General features: G+C 40.7%; 1 protein-coding gene across 1 annotated transcript; it reads left to right on the top strand.

The window, feature by feature from the left end:
• The first annotated feature begins 371 nt into the window (after positions 1-371).
• fmn1 (formin 1) lies at positions 372-18,403 on the top strand. Its single transcript, XM_032543628.1, has 17 exons — positions 372-2,058; positions 2,193-2,301; positions 4,070-4,134; positions 4,781-5,640; positions 6,554-6,695; positions 7,438-7,525; positions 8,632-8,693; positions 8,788-8,876; positions 8,990-9,119; positions 9,463-9,609; positions 10,210-10,269; positions 11,754-11,874; positions 14,823-14,915; positions 16,513-16,564; positions 17,252-17,401; positions 17,684-17,765; positions 18,036-18,403. The coding sequence occupies exons 1-17, from the start codon at positions 625-627 to the stop codon at positions 18,078-18,080; spliced, it is 3,729 nt and encodes a 1,242-aa protein (XP_032399519.1). The 5' UTR covers positions 372-624; the 3' UTR covers positions 18,081-18,403.
• Positions 18,404-18,483: the final 80 nt, after the last annotated feature.

Raw genomic sequence — 18,483 nt, 5'->3', positions numbered from 1 at the left:
GGTGACTGAAGTCAACATCTGCTTCTAATTACACTGACAATCTGCAGGGTGACGTCCAATATGGTGCTCTGCAAATCACAACAGCAAGTATAGAGGAGCCAGAGGGAAAAGGAGGCAGAACTAGGAAGCTACAACCAGGACTTGGAGCTGAATTTTAACTGTGGTTGAGCTGAGTCAGTCTGGCCGGCAGAGCCATGGAGCCGGGGCTTGGAAACTTTTCACTTGCATTTCGGTGACTAAGAGCTGCTTCCAGTTTTAGGTTTGAAAATGTAGTTCTTTGGTGAGACATGAAGGAGCTGTTTTAGCGGTGAAAGGATAAATATATTTCTTTTAAACAAACTGGACCCGAAACAGGTTGGAATTTAAGAAGCAATATGACTGACTTTTACCATTTCTTGCATTATTATAGTATAGTAAGTGGAAGTTGCATGATCCTGGAATAGTTATACAAAGGAGTGCATGCCAAACAGATGCCTGAAAACCAATTGCACCTTCTTATCCTGCATTAGCTAGCACTATGTTGCACTTTACTCCACATATGAACAGTGTAAATGGTAACCACAATGTTGACATTGTGGGGAAAGCATAACGTCACCACTTTCTTTTATGAGTGACTGATGAGCGATGGAGGAGCAAAAAGTCACCCTGAAGTTTTTCAAGACTCTCTCAGAGGAGGAGAATGAGGACATTATGCAAGAGGACGAGGAGCGATCACAGAGTTTTAATGTAAAGAAACATGGGAATATGACTTTTGAAGATGGTGTGGAGAACAGTAGAGACTCTTTATCACATGTTATATTGCCTAATGAAGGGGAGAAGTTGACCTCTAACTCAATTGAACATATAACCAGGAGAGAAGCAGGAAGTGACTCAGACATGATAGACAATGAGAGGAATAATGTCAACCTAACAGAGCAGCAAAGCGTGGCTGTGAATGCTGAAAATGGCTTGGAGAAACAGAGCTCTGCAACAAATCAAGTCCAAAATAAGATGCCAGACGGGCACTGTGACAAAGATAACAGCTGCAGCAAAAAGGGTTGTCACATATCGGAGAACTTGCTGGATGAATGTGCCTTGGAGGAAACTCTGCAACCAAATACAGGTTGGGATTGTGTTGCACCAGTCAGTCTCAAGCAGGACGACAATGAAGAAGTCGACCAGAGAGGAACAAAAGACTATAAAAAGGTTCACTTCAGGGAAGATGTCACAAGTGTTTCCAGTCCGGATGTGGGTTTTGACCCAGAAGAATCTGCCAAAAGTCAATCTAAAACCAAACACGTTGAACCGATAGTAACAGTGGAGCAAACCGGTGGCCCTTCCTGCTTTACAGATGACAATGAAGAAGAGAGGGCAGGTGCAGAAGAGGACAGCGAAGAAGAGAAAAGAGATGCATTTCCAGACTTCTCCGCCCAACTTCACCATCCCTCCAGCCCAAAAGACACTTCAAATATTTGTATAACATCTGCAGGTAACAGCCCTCCACCTGAAGGCACCTTCACCAGAGCCACCTTCACCCCAGGCTCCCCCACCGACAAGCCGCTCCCGGCCCTCTTCAGCGGCCTCAGGGTCCTGAGGAAGGGGGTGGTCGGGCCCGAGCACGACACCGTGGCCCAGATCAAACCTTCATCTCAAGGTGCAAGGAGGGAACTCTACCCTGAGAGGCAAGGGGATGTTAAAGTTCAGAAGAGCTTCCTGGACCAGATCTCCAATTTACTGAACACGGAAAAGAGAGGAGATGAGAAAGAGGAGAGGGAGGGAATGGACGCTGAGGGAGACCAGGATGAGAATGAGATTGAAGAAGGTCAAGAGGATGAGAGGACAGACCTCGAAACCAAGGAAGACGCAGAGTCCACGAAGCCTTCTCTGTCCAGTGCAGAGGCCGCATTCGATGCCTTCAAAGCTTTTTTCACCCCAAAGCCTTTGAAGAAGGACCCAGCAGAGAAGGTGGACCTGGAGGCCGTGAGGAAGAAGATAAGAGCAGATAAAGATGTGCTAAAAGCGCTTTTTGAGAGATCCTCCAAAAAGACGCCAGAGAAGAAAGATTCAGCTGATGGCAAAGTACGAATTGTGTATGAATCATGCATCAATTAGCTTTACCTGAGCCTTAAATTGGAATACTGACCTGTGTGTAAAGAAGCTCTTTTTTTATAATTGATTACGTGATTAATCTGTCAAACTATTTTCCCTTGTAGTCAGAAGCATCCACCTCAGGAGAGGGAGAGGAAAGAACTCCTGGTCGTCTACAAGCCGTCTGGCCACCACTTAAAGAGGAAAAGGTTGGGCTCAAGTACACAGAAGCAGGTACTTAAAGCTATACACATTCATATTTTTGTCATACAAAACTGTGTCTTTTTCAACTCCATTGTTTTGGCTCAGACAGACTCCTCTTCTGTATCTGTAAAATACGTGTGTGTATGTGTTTACTTTTCTTCTAGCCTCATTCAAATCCAATATGTTGAAAAGTATTTTTTCCCTTTATGTTCCTTAAATTTTCCAAAAGTCATTTACAGAAAAGATAATTGTGTTATCCTACAGAGTGACATTTCTTATGCTATGGGTAAGTAAAGAAATGCAAATAAACTCATATTATTTAGAATGTGAGAGGGGAAGTGCTGTGTAAAAAGTATGTATTGCAATCTGTAAGACCACAAACAGAAGTAATATGTCTGCCGCTGAAAATAAAAAGCCACAAAGATGCATTATGTTAAACACTATGTTCTGAATGACAGATAATTTGAGAGGGAGTAGGAGTGTTTGCTCTGTGATATCAAGGTCTACAGCTTTGGTAAACACAACTCCACCCTGTGTGTGTCCACAGCAGACCAGTCTGTAACACTCCAGCACCTTCCGCACGTGAAGGGATTAACTGAACGGCACACTGGGGTTACATGTGACACAGACTGTGGTGCCATTGAGCTAATTATGAATGTATTAAGGAAACAAGGATTGTTGGTAAATCCCAATGAGAAGATTCCAGTCCAGTAGAACACCATCACTAAGATTGCATTGCTAAAGCCCATCAAATTAAAAATATAGTCCTCTTTCACTGTTGAGGCTTCCTTCTACTTGTTGTCTAAAAGTAGATATACACATTTCAGACAGAGGCCTGTACTACAAAGCAAGAGTTGGCGTTACGGTTATCTTTCAAACTATTTATTATTAGCTTGCTTTTGTTCCAACACACATTCAAAACAAAGAAAGCAAGCCTTTACAATAATCAGGACCACATCTCTTAAAGAAAATCATACGCAAACTTAATATGTTAAACTTTAAACGGTTGAGAACAAGGGTCTTGTTGTCACCATCTTAAGCTTCAAATTCTCCTCACCTGTCTCTATTAATGGGCTGGAGCACTGTGGGAATTGTAGTCCTATAACTTGCTATGGCCTACAGAGGATGCCACGAGGTTGCAATATTCCTTTAAATATCTACACAAAACAAAAACAAAAATGGCTCCAACAACGACAGTGTCAAGAAATATTGAACACATCCTAAAAGTAAGATTATGGCTGAGATGTTGTATTGGATTGGATAAGATTGTAGTCAGTCAGTAGGATTACCAAAGGTTGTTTTAGCAGAGATAAAACTACGTGCTTAATGTGTACACACCCACAAATACACTTCCTGTAAATACTTTCAGGACAGTAAATACACTTTCTAACTGACCATTCAAGAAGTCCATCCATTAGCAGATAAATGTTTGATTAAATAGTTGTCCAAGGTGCCAGTGAGCTGTGTGCCAGTCTGTATGTTTTTCTTACATTTGAAGCTCTACTGCCATCATCTGGTCAAGTTTGGTAATGTTAGAATATCCAAACACCCCTTAGCCTCCTGCAGTGGGAAAACATGAATTTGATTTGTCATGCAGAATCAGTCACAATTCTCATAGTTATTGTAATTTGTTTGTCTTCGGCTTGTGAACAGCCACATCACTAATGTATCTATTGTGTGATAAAGAAAGCGCTCTCGGGCCCCACAGCTGTAATAATGAACATCTGTTTGTGGTACAAGAAGGAACTGTTGCACTGTAAGCTGTTGTAAAATGTTCTTCTGCTCTGGTTCCTCTCAGAGCACCAGGCTGCTCTCCTGCAACTGAAGAGAGAATGTAAAGAGGAGTGGAAAAGTTACAGGTCAGTAACGATACAGTGAGGTGTTGCAGCCAAATTTATATACATAAAGGACACGTTTGACATTTTGTGATTTACGCTTATTTGTTTTCATGCCAAGAGTTCTCTGTTAAAAGCAAATCATGTATGTACTAAAATGTTGAACAGTTCTTTTAAGAACAATTGCTACTATCGTCCTCATTGATGTCAAGTCTAACTAGCTCCAGTTTTTGCATGTTATATATTAATTATCATCACATTAGAGTCTGAATGACACAACTTGTGGTCTTTTAGAAACCTAGAAGGTATTCACAGAATCCTCAAAGAATAAAAAACGTATGCTTAGTTCTGTGACTGTAATGATGATACACAAGAGGCTCAAAGAGGGGCAGAGTCTTAAAGGACCCATGGCATGAAAATGTCACTTTGTGAGTTTTTTTAACATTAATATGTGTTCCCCCAGCCTACATTGTGGGGCTGGCTCTAATGGCTGTAATTCTGCACCAAGGCTGAATTTCAGGAAAGAGACTTCAGATACAGTATTAGGGGACCACTAAGGCCTACTATGTAAAAGAGACTTCAGATACAGTATTAGGGGACCACTAAGGTCTATATAAAAGCATCCAAAGAGCACCATATCATGGGACCTTTAACTAATACAGTATTATTTTCAGGAGGAGTTTGGTCAGGAACTCTCCAGACTGAGGGTGGAGAACGAGGACAATGTCGCCCGTCTGGAGCTCACTCTGGCCGAGCTGCAGGCTGAACTCTCTCAGTTTGGGACCCGCCAACGTGGGGAATGCAAAGATGTCGCTGTATCAACGGGAGACGACTTTTTAAACAAATCTTTCCGCACAGTCTGCATCCAGACCGACCGGGAGACATTTGTAAAGATTCCTGAAGATGGAGAAGGTGCAGGGAGAGCCTACACAAGCCCTCAACAGCAGAAGGTGACCCCCAAAAAGCTGGACCTGGCTTCTATCAGCCTCAGCCTGGCTGGGCAAAGGGACGATACTTTGTCTTCCCCATCTTATGACCCTCCATCCCAAACTCTTCCTCCACCTGGAACCATACAACCTCCATCAGAACAACCACCCGCTCCTTCTCAGACCACCAACACAGACAGTCTGCCTCTTCCTCCCCCTCCGCCTTGTTTGTCTTTCCCCCTAAACCACATGCAGCCGTCAAATGGCCTTCCACCGCCACCACCTACTCCTCCACCTCCTCCTCCATCCATGCCTGGCTTTATACCTCCACCACCTCCTCCTCCATCCATGCCTGGCTTTATACCTCCTCCACCTCCCCCTTCATCCATGCCTGGCTTTATACCTCCTCCACCTCCCCCTTCATCCATGCCTGGCTTTATACCTCCTCCACCTCCTCCTCCATCCATGCCAGGCCTTATGCCCCTTCCACCTCCTCCCCCTCCAGTTGGGGGTTTCAGTTTTGAAGTACCTCCCAGGAAACCGACAGTGGAGCCTTCCAGACCCATGAAGCCACTTTACTGGACCAGAATCCAGATCCAGGACAAGAAGTAGGTTCACGTTAATAAGAACGCACACAAGATGATCTTACAGCTTTAGTGTGTAACTTTTTGATATTAATGAACGTCCGTTGCATGTTGCTACAAAGCCAATCAGGACTATCAGCTCCACACAACTCTCTCTGATTTCTCAGTGTGGCTATGTAGGGTGGGGGGTGCGCAATCACAGAAGGCTTGCATTAAGTGGACTCGCTGACAGTTTTTAAGGTCATTACTTAGAATTTCTCATGTGGGCGGCAGAAACTACGCACTATAGCTTCAATCAACAAACACTGTTAATTAATTAACCATTAACACTATTAATGCACTGTCATGTCAATTCATTTTAAGTTTAATTAAAATATTTCTGCGGCTGTTAAAATCTAATCTAATGAAATCAAAAAGTCAACATTTTTAAAATGGCTTAATAAGCACTATAGCACAAACTAAAAAGCCTTCCGGTTAAATCGCGACTAAAAACACATTTTTATTCCCTGGCTTTTAGTCCAGCATGAGAACTGTATGTTGTATTTGTCTGGTGTTGTATTCGGTCTATTTATTGTTTCATGTCAGTGTACAGCACTTTGGTCAACCTGGTTGTTTTTAAATGTGCTTTAGAAATAAAGTTTGATTGACTGATTGAAACTGGCTAGTGGATAAATATAGATAGATATGATGTCTTAAAATGTACAGTAAATTGTTTGAATCCAAGATGTTGAAGTAAAAAGAAAACATCTTGGGCTCTAAGCATTAGTGATGGCCATTTTTTCACATTTATTTTGGACATTTTGTACATTCAACCATTATCAAGTAATCAACAATATAATGAGAAAAATGGTTTGCTGGAGCTCAACACTAAACTCTGAAAAAAAGTCAAGTAGATTAACACATATGCTGACTAAACATAATGTCCTCTCTCTCTCAGTAACAAGACACTGTGGAACATTTTAGAGGAGCCAGATATAATAAATGCCAGCGAGTTTGAGGAGCTTTTCGCCAAAACCACCACACAGACCAAGAGGAAGCCGCTGTCAGAGGCTTACCAGAAGAAAGCCAAAGCCAGGAAGGTAACATCTAAAGTGAATCATGCACACTTTAATTTCTGGGATTATTTGCGTGTCCACTAGAGGGAGTTGATGCCATCCAGTCTACAGATGGCAGAACGTTCAATAAAGAGCATTATAAATCTAGATTGAGACACAATTATGAATAACAAAGACGCTTTTTTAATCATAGCTTATAGATAGTTTTTTTATCTTTATTTGTCAAATAAAGCATTTTATATTAAGTATATAATACACACATGTAGAAAGTTTTGATTTGTTTACTCTCTTTAAATTAAAGGCATCATATTCCACTGTTAACGTGCAATTGTTTCCTCCCAAATCCTGAATTTATGACTGGCTGAAAGTCCTCACCTGGATTACATTTGTGTTTCGCTGCATTTGCAAGCCTTAGGACACTACTGCTACAGTTTTATTTGTATGTCACCTCTGAAACACAAAGGTAGAATACAAAACATAAGAGATAAAAATGTGTTAAACATTCAAGAGAAAATGAAAAATAGAACACAACAAAATGAAATAGGCAAAAGACAATCCCATTTGTTCAACCCTGAGGTTACAAATTAGAGTGACGCATGCTATGACCATTGTTTGTTTTGCTTTATCTCTTAACAGTAGACTTTCCACTAATGACTCACTAATGGTTTCTAGTGGTAAAAGTGGTCATGGTAACTTTGTGTGTGTGTGTGTGTGTGTGTGTGTGTGTGTGTGTGTGTGTGTGTGTGTGTGTGTGTGTGTGTGTCAGATCATTAAACTGTTGGACGGGAAGCGCTCTCAGGCCGTGGGCATCCTAATATCTAGCCTCCACCTGGAGATGAAAGACATACAACAAGGTGAGTTACGGAGCACATTCATTGAGTTGTGTTGCTAGGAAACAGCTTGGGTGAGAGTTCTCAGGTGCTGATATTAGAAATGACTGCAACAGGAAATACACTTCATGTGCAATATGGTAATATAATGCAGAACCTCAGATTTCATATAGAGACTCATTATGTCAAGCATGGTCTACGGAGTCCTGAAGGAAAATTTAAATTGAGCGGAAATACGTAGAAGGGCGGAGCCAGGCTATTTTGATTGTTGTTTCGATTATTTAAAAAAAATACAGCTGAATAAAGTATGTTTTCCTCATCCCCATGGTGTAAAAATCTGTATTTAGTAAAAGTACATTTATAATACTTTTACTCAAGTTACTCCATTTTTACTGTAGGCTACTTTTATGTTCATTGCATTTTTTTATTTTTTTTTATTTTTTTTTTAATTGTAGTATTGTTACTTTTACTAAAGTAAAGGATTTGACAACTTCATCCACCAATAGCAAGCATTGCCATTATTTTAGCTAACTTAGGAGATATATTAAATGTTTCCATATTTTACATAGTCAGGGTTTCCCTAATGATAACAATTTTTAAAAAAAAACTGAAAGACTTTCCTTAGAATCAAATCAACATCGAGTGTGTGAAATCAAACAAACATCGTCATTTTGAACACATTAGACTAGGATTACAGTAAATCATTAAACTAGCGGTATTTCCCAGCCAGTCTTGGGAACTTGAACCTGCAGTCTTCATCTGTAAACATTCAAGTAACCGCAGCTCCCTGAACATCACCCTTGTTTAACTTGAACCCCGTCATCACAATGAATTTTCCCTGTATTTTATTTTTGAATATGAGCTGTTGGTGAACTTAAAGTAGGATTAAAGGCTGAAATCCTCACCGCAATGTCAACAAGACAGTTACAGAGAAGCAATCTGCATTGCTAATCCCAAACTCTTAAAATTGTTTGTAGAACACAGCAGACTGAGAGGGATGTATTCATGTTCCTCCCGGTTGGCCTCTTTAATTTTCCTTTTTTTTGGTATATTTTCATAGTGTCCTATTAACTGCTGTATCTTCAACTAAATTGAAATCTGTGCTTTTGTTTTTACATTCTCTCTTCTAGCTGTCCTGGCAGTGGATCACTCTGTGGTGGACCTGGAGACAATTGAAGCACTGTATGAAAATGTAGGTATTACAGCACACTTTACTGCGGTTTACCTGCAAGTGCAAGTGTACACTTATGCACCCCTTCATTTATATTTAATTGTCGATGTGTCAGAGAGCGCAGCCAGAAGAACTGGAGAGAATCAAGAAACACTACGAGACGCCAGAGGAAGAGGAAGTTAAACTGCTGGACAAACCTGAACAGTCAGTATCTCACCTGCAAACAGAAATATTTAGAGACTGCACCAGTAATTGATTGTGTGTACGCTTGTGTGTGTGTTTGTGTGTGTCCTCTTACTGTTGATGTGGTTGTGCAGGTTCCTGTATGAGCTGTCTCAGATCCCAGACTTTGCAGGCAGAGCTCGCTGCATCATCTTCCAGTCGGCTTTTATCGATGGGATCGCATCCGTCCAACACAAGCTCAACACAGTTTCATCTGTCTGTAAAGTAAGAACAAAAACACTTGCTACACATGACCTTTCTTCTCATTATATCAATTCCCTGACATATATACCTTTACAATGATCTCTCTTTACCACCCAATATTCAAAATAACCTAACAAGTGTTCATGATGTCTGCTGTTTACATGCATTTCACCGATCATTTCTCTTTAAGTAGCACCTATATGTCTGACTCCCTTTAGTTCAATGATGAGATGTTCATTTTATTTTAGGTGCAAATATAACAGGATTGTTTTGTGTTTTCTTGCTCTGTCTGAATACATTTGGATCAGACTGAGCATGGTGCCGGCTGTCTGTAGTTGATCCCGTGTGTGTTTCCTGTTTTGAGGCTCTGCTGGAGAGCGATGGTGTGACGGAGGTGATGGGACTGGTGTTGGCTCTGGGGAACTACATGAACGGAGGCAACAGGACCAGAGGTCAGGCCGATGGCTTTGGCCTGGAGATTCTACCCAAACTGAAGGATGTCAAGAGCAAGGTAAGACCGGCATAACTGGAGTGGCTCCATTAGAAGCCACTTTATCTCAGAACTCAATGAAGTCAGGGATTCGGCTGTTGTTAAAAGAACTTTGTATTGAAATATGTATATAGGGCGCTCGGATAGCTCAATTGGTAGAGCAGGCGCCCATAGAGGTTTACTCCTCAACGCAGTGGGCCAGGGTTCAACTCCAACCTGTTCCCCTCTCTCTCCCCTTTCGTGTCTTCATCTGTCCTGTCGAATAAAGGCCTAAAAATACCTCAAAAATATGTAAAGCAAGTAACACATCCTACCGTTATCATGCTTTCCATCATAAGGGCAATCCAACAAACCCCATGATAATAACAGAAAAGTTTGAGTTCATTAAGATTTTTTTAATCAACTCACAGAAACTTGTTTTGTTTTCTCACTTAAACACATCTCAAATCTGTCTGACTGATCCCATTTACACCATTCATGTAGAAATATCATGCATTGAATTATCTTTATAGAGATAATACATTTTATAAAATGTTTTTAATGAAGGCTCTGTGATCTACCAGCCTGCACACTAAGGTACTACTTTTTACTGATAATACAGTTTTTATGCTTTTCTCTCAGGACAATCGTATCAGCTTGGTGGACTACGTGGTGTCGTACTACCTGCACAATGTGGATAAGGTATAAGTTAAAACAAAACAAAGCATGCAAGAATTAAATTCCCCTTCCTATACCCTGGGTAGTGCCACTTGGCTAGTCATGCCAAAACACTTTATGCACTTCAATATTCAATGGAAAATAATCTCAAAATGAATTAACACAACGTAATGTCAACATAAAATACTAATAGTAGAGAAGAGATCACTCTGTGGCACAAATCCTTCTTTCACCCAGGAAACGCTTGTTTGATTCCTCAGAAATCGCAATGTTTTTTCCTAAATTAACTAGTTGTTTTGACTTAACTGTCATAGCCCCATGACACTCACTTTTTCTGGCTAAACTCCAACACCATGGTCCCTGGAAAGGGCCGTCAGCTGGCGGTGCCTGTAGCCGGCTCGCAGTCACTTATCGGCGGCTAAACAACTGCCGCTGGTAGCCGGCGTCTTGGAGCTCTGTAGCGGCTAAATACAACCAGCAACTGCCGTTTGGATTTTCTTTTTCTATCGCACTATCCACGTTACAGCGCTTTACTTTAAAAATTTGTTTAACATACTTTTATTTTAGGTAAATAATATATGGTTTACCGGACATTCACACCGCCACCAACTTGAGCGTCTAAAGTTACCGGAAGTCATTCATTTTCATCGGAAGCCGGCTTCTCTCAGTTGGAAAGTTGAAATTGTTCAACTTTATGGTAATGAACTATGAGTTCAGCGGCAAGCAGCAACTATCGCCAGCCGCCAATCAGACGTCCTTCGCGCTGGCTGGTCCCGGAGAAACAAACGATGTAAACTTTCATTCCTACCAATACAATAATTCTGACGACAAGCTCATTATCGCCGTTGCTGGGTTACCTATCGTTTATAAATATAACGTTGTTTGTATATAGGGACCAGTTGACGTTACCTGCCACATCGTCTCTAACGGTCCGCTCACAGTGAAGTCCTGCACGGGTCACTAGATTAGTCTGGCGGCTGCTCGCTCTGCCTGCTCGCCGCTACGGTTCAGCGGCTAACGAGCGAGCTAACTGCTAACAGACTTCGCTGCCAACAGTTAACAATACAACTACTGTCATTATATATGTAATTTATAAAACTTTTCTAGTGTCAATGTATTGGCCGTGGCTGCGTGTGTTTCTCTCGGTCGAACCGAGAACGCCGCCATTTCAGAGAGGCCAAAGTGTCAAAAAGCTTACCGTAGTTTTTGACGAGCGTCCTCAATTGGCGGGGCGCCAAGAGCTTTTTTGCAGCCTAAATCGGTGGCGTTGTGCACGTACGATTATTGGTGAAGTAGCATTGCCTATTTTTTAAGGGGGGGGGGGGGGGTACGGTACATTTAGTCTCCCACCAGGGATTAAAATAGTTCAGCAAAGTCAGGGATATGTAGACCAGAAAGGGGGAAATAGTGTAAAAACTAAAATTTCTAGTGTTTCCTGCGTCAAAAGATACAACTAATTTCTTTCCAGTTCCTGATTGTATTGCTGTGTTTTAATTGTATTCCACCAGCACTCCGGCACAGAGAAGAGTATTTTCCCACTTCCTGAACCTCAGGACGTCTTCTTGGCTGCACAGGTCAAGTTTGATGACCTCAACAGAGACCTGAGACAGCTCGGACGAGATCTGATAAGTATGTTACCTCACCTGTGCAACTTTTATCTATTCCAGCTTCCTCTCTTGCAAAAATAACCCTCTGGAGTAATTAATGCCAAAACTCTTCTTCTCCTCCTCTTGGTTCATAATCTAAGATAGTAATCCACGAAACATTAGCTTTACTTTGAGCTTCAGCGGGGTTCCCCCTTGTGGCTTTTGTTGTTTTTTTTGTTGAAAACCCAGCCGGCTTGTAACTTTTTCCCCCTTGATTTGAGAGGTTTTCCCCCCCCCAACCCCCCCCCCCTGGCTCATTTTTCCTCGAATCCCCCCCCCCCCCCCCCCCCAAATCACACCCTTTTCCACACCCCCCCGCTTTAGTAAGTTTTACTTAGGGCTAACCCCTTTTTTTACCAAAAATTGAGTTCGCTACGCCCCAGAAAAAGTTTCTCTCGCTTTTTACCTTAGCCTTTCTCTCTTTAAGTGTCCCCTTTTGACCCTTCGCATGCCCCAGTTAAAACCACGTGAGGACAAGCTTATTTTTAAGGTAAAATTTTGAGTAGGCTTTTGTACCCTTGTATCATAAGGGTTTTTTTTCCTGCTTTCACTGGGTGTATTCAGAGACTAGCGGGTCTTTTTGCTGAACAGGCCTGGGCCTTCAGACCACTTTTAATCCTTGCCCCTGATCTCCATGTTTTGCCTTTGTGCCCGGGCGCCGCGCAGGGAGCCCAAAGCTTTCCACTTTTGTACTAGACCCCCCCGTATCGGGAGATCTTTTTCATGGGCCTCTGCAGAATAAGTCCTAACGCTGGCCATCACGGGCTCCCGTGGGGCCCCCCGAGGGGCCGAAAACAGCTTTTTTTTACCTTTCAAACAACTTTTTGGGTTTTCGCCCCGTTACCCAAACGGTCAATTGGATCGCCCGCCGATTTCCTTTTGTTTTGCCTGTTTGAACCCCCCTCATGCCTGGTTTCCATCGTCGTTTTTCACTCTCCCTGTGTTTTCTGTTTGGTTGGTATGAAATGTTTCCCAACAAAGCTACAGGGAGATTATTTCTCTTCAGTCATCCATGTTGACTGTTTAAGGAAATGATCCAAAGACTATATTGCGTTAAAAAATATCTTATTCACTGTAAAGGTTAATCCAGATTACAAGAGAAAACATGTTTACTCACTTGCATGTATCTAGACATGCAGATTTAGCTTTATTTGTCCAGGTTTTGAGATTTCGACCTCCAGCCCAAATACAATGGAGGTCAATATTTTGGCGTGCTGCTTACACAGCATTAGAAAAAAAAAAACTATTCAAAAGTTGACCAACAATACATTTTTTCAGAAACGTCCCTGTTTACGATCAATAATCCCTTGCTGTCAACATTTATTGTCACACACATAACATAAATAAGCCATGGCTCCATGGATGGAAATGTTAAATTAAGGTCTGTCAGTTGTTTGGTCCAGATTTAAATAACAACTATCAGATGGATTGTCATGAAATATTGTGCAGACATTCACGATCCCCAGAGGATGAATCTTACTAACTTTGGTGATGCACCTACTTTTCCTGTTGTGGCACCATGAGGTTAAATTAAATTAAGTTTATTTCCATGACCAAATATGAAAAAAGCTTTCTTTATTTTTACACATGTGAAGCAAGTGGGCGCATTTATGCTATTTGAATGTGAAATATGGGTTGTGAAGGTTCCTACTGTACTGTAGCCTGGGTTTGGTTTCCTTTTTATGACATAAAAGTGATTTAGGAGGTGACTGAAATGAACGTGTAATCATTGAAACCGTAAAATCTTCTCACTATGAAACCAAATCACTGCTTCAGTTTTACGTCAACCACCACTCCTCATCAGCCGGCTCTGTTTATTTGAGGGTCTATATAACCCTCTTTGGTCTGGAATAAGCAAACTTGGTCAAACACAAAAGCCAGACAAAAGAAAGAAAGAAGAGAGAGATACCCGCCTCCAAAGTTTACACAAATCCCAAAAGAAAACAGTATTCTTTTGTAATCTTATCTGGGAGATGTTGATCAAGCGACAGGGTGGGGGGTGCAGGGGCTCAGCTCCCTCTGCAGCCTCTATTATGACTGGCTCTGCAGACTGGCTCCTCTGATCCACTGATTGGACGCAGACTGGCAGAGAAAGAGAGAGAGAGAGAGAGAGAGAGAGAGAAGAGAGAGAGTTTGCAGTCGCCATCTCTGGGTAAATCTGACCAAGACATATCTAAAGAGGAAGCTGTGCTGATAACCCCCTGCTGGGGCAACCCGAGTGAGAATGTGTTGGCTGGGACACAGGTGGGGCTAGTTTAACTGAAAACTAGTCTCTGAACTGCTCTGCAACCCACAATCCCTCCTCTCTGGCCATCCATCACACTGTAGTTATGGATTAAAACTGCAACCAAAAAAAGCAAGTGAAGTAAAAAATATTAGCATAAGAGAGTTCAATTTCCCAAATAAACACATTGTTGTGGTCACTGGAGCAAACAAATCCGAACTTAGATGTAAAAGGGCTGTTCTTACACAGCGCTTTTCTAGTCTTAACAACTACTCCAAAGCGTTTTTACATAATACAGGAACTATTCACACACATTCATACACTGCGGCCTAGGCTGCTGTACAAGGTGCCATCTGCTCATCAGATAAACACTCACACACATTTACACTCCGATGGCGCAGCATCGGGGGCAACTCGGGGTTCAGTGTCTTGCCCAAGGACACTTGGACATGGAACTGCAGGGCCAGGGACCAGGGACCAATCATCCGATTGGCAGGATACCGCTCTACTGCTGATCCACTGCTGTAAAAGGGAAAAAGCATTATGCCCAAAGAAAGCTAAACTCAACAATACGTTTAATGATTTTTCTTTCCTCCACAGGTCCGCTTTGCCTTTGCTGAAACCAAATGTAGGAAACACAAAAAGAAAGATTAAGTGTATTTCCCCACTTTTCCTGAACATTTCTCTTGTTCCTTTTTCATTATCAGGATGCGAAAAAGATGTACAGAAGGTTTGCTCTGATTCTCCTGGAAAAAACCTGCAGCCGTTTAAGGACAAGATGGAGGCTTTTGTTCTCAGCGGTGAGTAGTTGCAGTCGTTTATTGTGCAGCTGCAAACTCAAGCGTCACTTTTAAAAATAAAACTAACGTGTTTATACCGACATACGACTATGGTTGGATTTAGGGCCAGCATTATTTTTACTGTGATCAATAAGGTAGATTACTTTTTGGAGACGTAGTTCTTCTTCAGTCTCTTTTTTTTCTTGTGTGAAAAAGCTATTTTCCATACATTTGTTTCCGTATTTATTGTTTGTTTCATATTGATGTTCAATATCTTTGTTTGTGTGTGTATGCACAAACCACCAAGACAAATTCATCGTAAGTGTAACTTACTTTGGCATTAAACCCTTTTCCGATTCTGGACATCTGATTTTAATGTTCAAAGATACTGAAGCTGGAGTCATTTTAAATTTAAATATACAATGTTAATAGTCTAATAACTCCTGTATAGTATTTGTTTTGCTGTTGTATAGTATTTGTTTTGCTGTTCTTAATTTATGAATTCCCTGTGCGGCGTCCTTGAGTGCCAAGAAAGGTGTCTTTAAACTACATTTTTTATTATTATTATTATTAATAGTCTAGTTTAAGGACCTGTCAAATCTCCCCCCATCTATTTCCCCCGTATGCCCCATTTAAACTATTCGATTGTCTCTGACAGTCTTGTCCTTGTCCTATAGAGTGTCTTTGGTATCTGTGTGTGTTCTTATAGCAGATAGGATGGATACAGAGTACAGGCTAGACACTCAGATAGGGATCAGACACATTTGGCAATGACGGAGACTCCTGCCTGAGACACACTGGCAACTGGGAAATATTCATCAAACTAACCAATGTTGAAAGATATTTATATTGACCCATCTTAAGATGAATCACTAGAGGTCCTGCGTATCAAAGCTTCCTGTTCCCAGTATTTGAAACAGCACAGATGCATTATATTTTAAATGCATGTCTTGTTTTAAATATCCCCACATTTTCTGCCCGTGATGAAAAGTGACACATCAAAGCTTCCAAGTTATGTGACTAAAGAGAGTGTGCACCAACCAGAAAATAACTTATGTCTGATCTCTTGTCCCTTGTATCATGTGCACATTCAGAATGTATTCAGACCTTCACTTTCTTCATTTTCTTATTTTGAATGTAGATTGATCAGAGCGCAAATTTATTTAAATGATGGCTCAAATGATGCATAAGGCTGCAACATGACAAGATATGAAAAAGAGAAGGGATCTGAATACTTTTTTGAAATCGCTGTAAAACTATTAAAGACCATCTGGACTTTGTGCATCTTTCTGACAGGATTTCTGACATTTTTTTAAAGCCTTTACTTGTCATCTGGAACATGTGAATAACATATTTTTTTCTCTAAAATGTAGTAGGTGTAAAATAAAACATGTTATAAGATCTTAAAGACAAGCATCACGAGCCTTCTACCAAACAAATGTGTCTTTCTTCACAAAATCTTTTAGAAATTGGTCTAAAATTACAGTGAAACATCGCCAAATGATCTATTTTGCTTTTAAATCAAAGAGACCAAATGGTATTAACTGTTTAAAAATAGAATCTGTTTGTTGGAGGGCAATCTGGCTATAACTAAACCGTTTCCTCTGTTTCTTTGCAGCAAGAAAAGAACATGCAGAAGCTTCCTACCTGTTGATGACTGTACAAAAAAGGTTGGAGAATTAAAATGTTTTCCCTTGTGTGCATCAAACTGGCCTTTATCTGAATTTAGTGGTTCAATTTCGTGTCACAAATATCAAGCAGACACAAAAATGTTTTGCCAAAGCAGGTAGCATCTATGAATACAATGTCAACACAGGCGTCAAAACCTGTAATCTTTGTTGTTAATTCCATTTTGCCAATTCTGGATCCCATTCCTCTTGGAACTTGTGTAGTTTTTGGTTTTTGTAAGCCTTAATCTGTGATTTTGCTGCATTAACAGTCATTACATTGCTACATGTAGCTACTTGCTAACATCAGGGAAACCTGTAATTTTGGTGGTTGTTATTAATTTCTCCTCAATTTCCCAAAAACATTTCTGCTGGATATCCAGTTTTTGGTTTAGCAGTTGTTTCTTTTCTTTTCATGGTAGAAGGTTTGGCTTTACTCCATCACAGTCAGTCTGCAGCTGTAATGACGGATGGCACCAGTCGCGTTGTAGCAGGGTTCAAATAACCGTATACCTGTATCGGGTGTGATTTTGCATCTACCGTTAAACTGCTATGGAACTCTGCCAGTAGTGATTGCTAAAACAAAACAAAATTTCCAACTGAAATCATCTGATTGAGAAGCAAATTCCATACTGTATAAATTAATTATCTTGGTTTATTGTGTTTTTAATCAGCTAACTTGCTGTTCAGTTTTCAGGACTTGGTTCTGTACTTTGGACTGAAGCCCAAATCGGGAGAGAAGGAGGTGACCCCCGCTCACGTCTTGATGCTCTGGTTTGAGTTTTGTGCCGACTTCAAGGCCAGTTGGAAGAGGGAGAACAAGACCATCTATAACGAGAGGTATCAGATAACCCTGTGCATCTCTAGAACCACCACTGTGTGGAAAAAGCTGGATTTGTATTGAGTGTGTCTTGTTTCTTTTTTTGATTTGACTAAACTTGCATTGACACTGGCCTTATTTTATGTAGCCTTTGTTTATTTGTCTTAGAAAATGTCTGTCATTAAATGGTTTAAGTATACATGCACTTCGTCCAATTTTCTGGCTCATACATTGAATTTATACTGTAAAGAACTTAGTATTTCACACACATGCCAAAGAACTTGACACATTTTTTCCCGCAGATTAAAAGAGGCTCAGCTGTCAGTGAAGAGAATCACAGCGGAGAAGAAGGTGGAAACCAGAAAGATCAACCCCAACAGCCTGGTAAGACAGTATTCAGCACAGTAGAGTCCATATACTGAAAAGGCAAATTTTCTAAACCAGGACTTGAACATGTAATGCAGATAAATACATGCATATTGACAGACATACTCTGCTCTTTTTCTATGTCTCCATAGAAAGTATTACCCAAAACAGACAGCTCTTAGTACAAAACACTTTATATTATAAAAGGCTCTTCTTTCATTCTGCTTTGACTGAATTGTATCCCCTGAATGTGAATTGATAACACTGATTATGATTGACTCCCAACAGAAAGAGAGACTGCGTCAGAAAGAAGCCAACATGTCTTCAACATAGACAAGACGGATCCATTGTGTTCATCCCACTAGATGTTGGCAATGATGGCAAACCAACTGTTTTACTCAACACAAGATGAACTTTATAGATTTAAAAAAAAAAAAAAGAACTCTACTTTTACTTGATAATGTAGAACTTATTCACTGACTTATATAATTCGCTACCGAAAAATGTAATAAATGTGCAATATTTAGAATTTAATATTATAAACTTAAGCTCTGTAATTACATTCAACTTTCTAGGCAAATGATTTGCATTGATTTGTACTCCTTTAATCCTCCTTAAACCTGGTTTTCTACAAATAAAATCATTGATCAGAAAATGTGATTGTGTAGCTTGTTTTATTCACAAGCAAATTTACAATACATGATGCACATATCATACACGGTCATAAAATGAAGTG

Source organism: Etheostoma spectabile, chromosome 18, assembly GCF_008692095.1.
Source record: "Etheostoma spectabile isolate EspeVRDwgs_2016 chromosome 18, UIUC_Espe_1.0, whole genome shotgun sequence".
Taxonomy (NCBI): Eukaryota; Metazoa; Chordata; class Actinopteri; order Perciformes; family Percidae; genus Etheostoma; species Etheostoma spectabile.
Note: the sequence above shows the minus strand (reverse complement) of the source record. Positions and strands in the feature narration are given on the sequence as shown.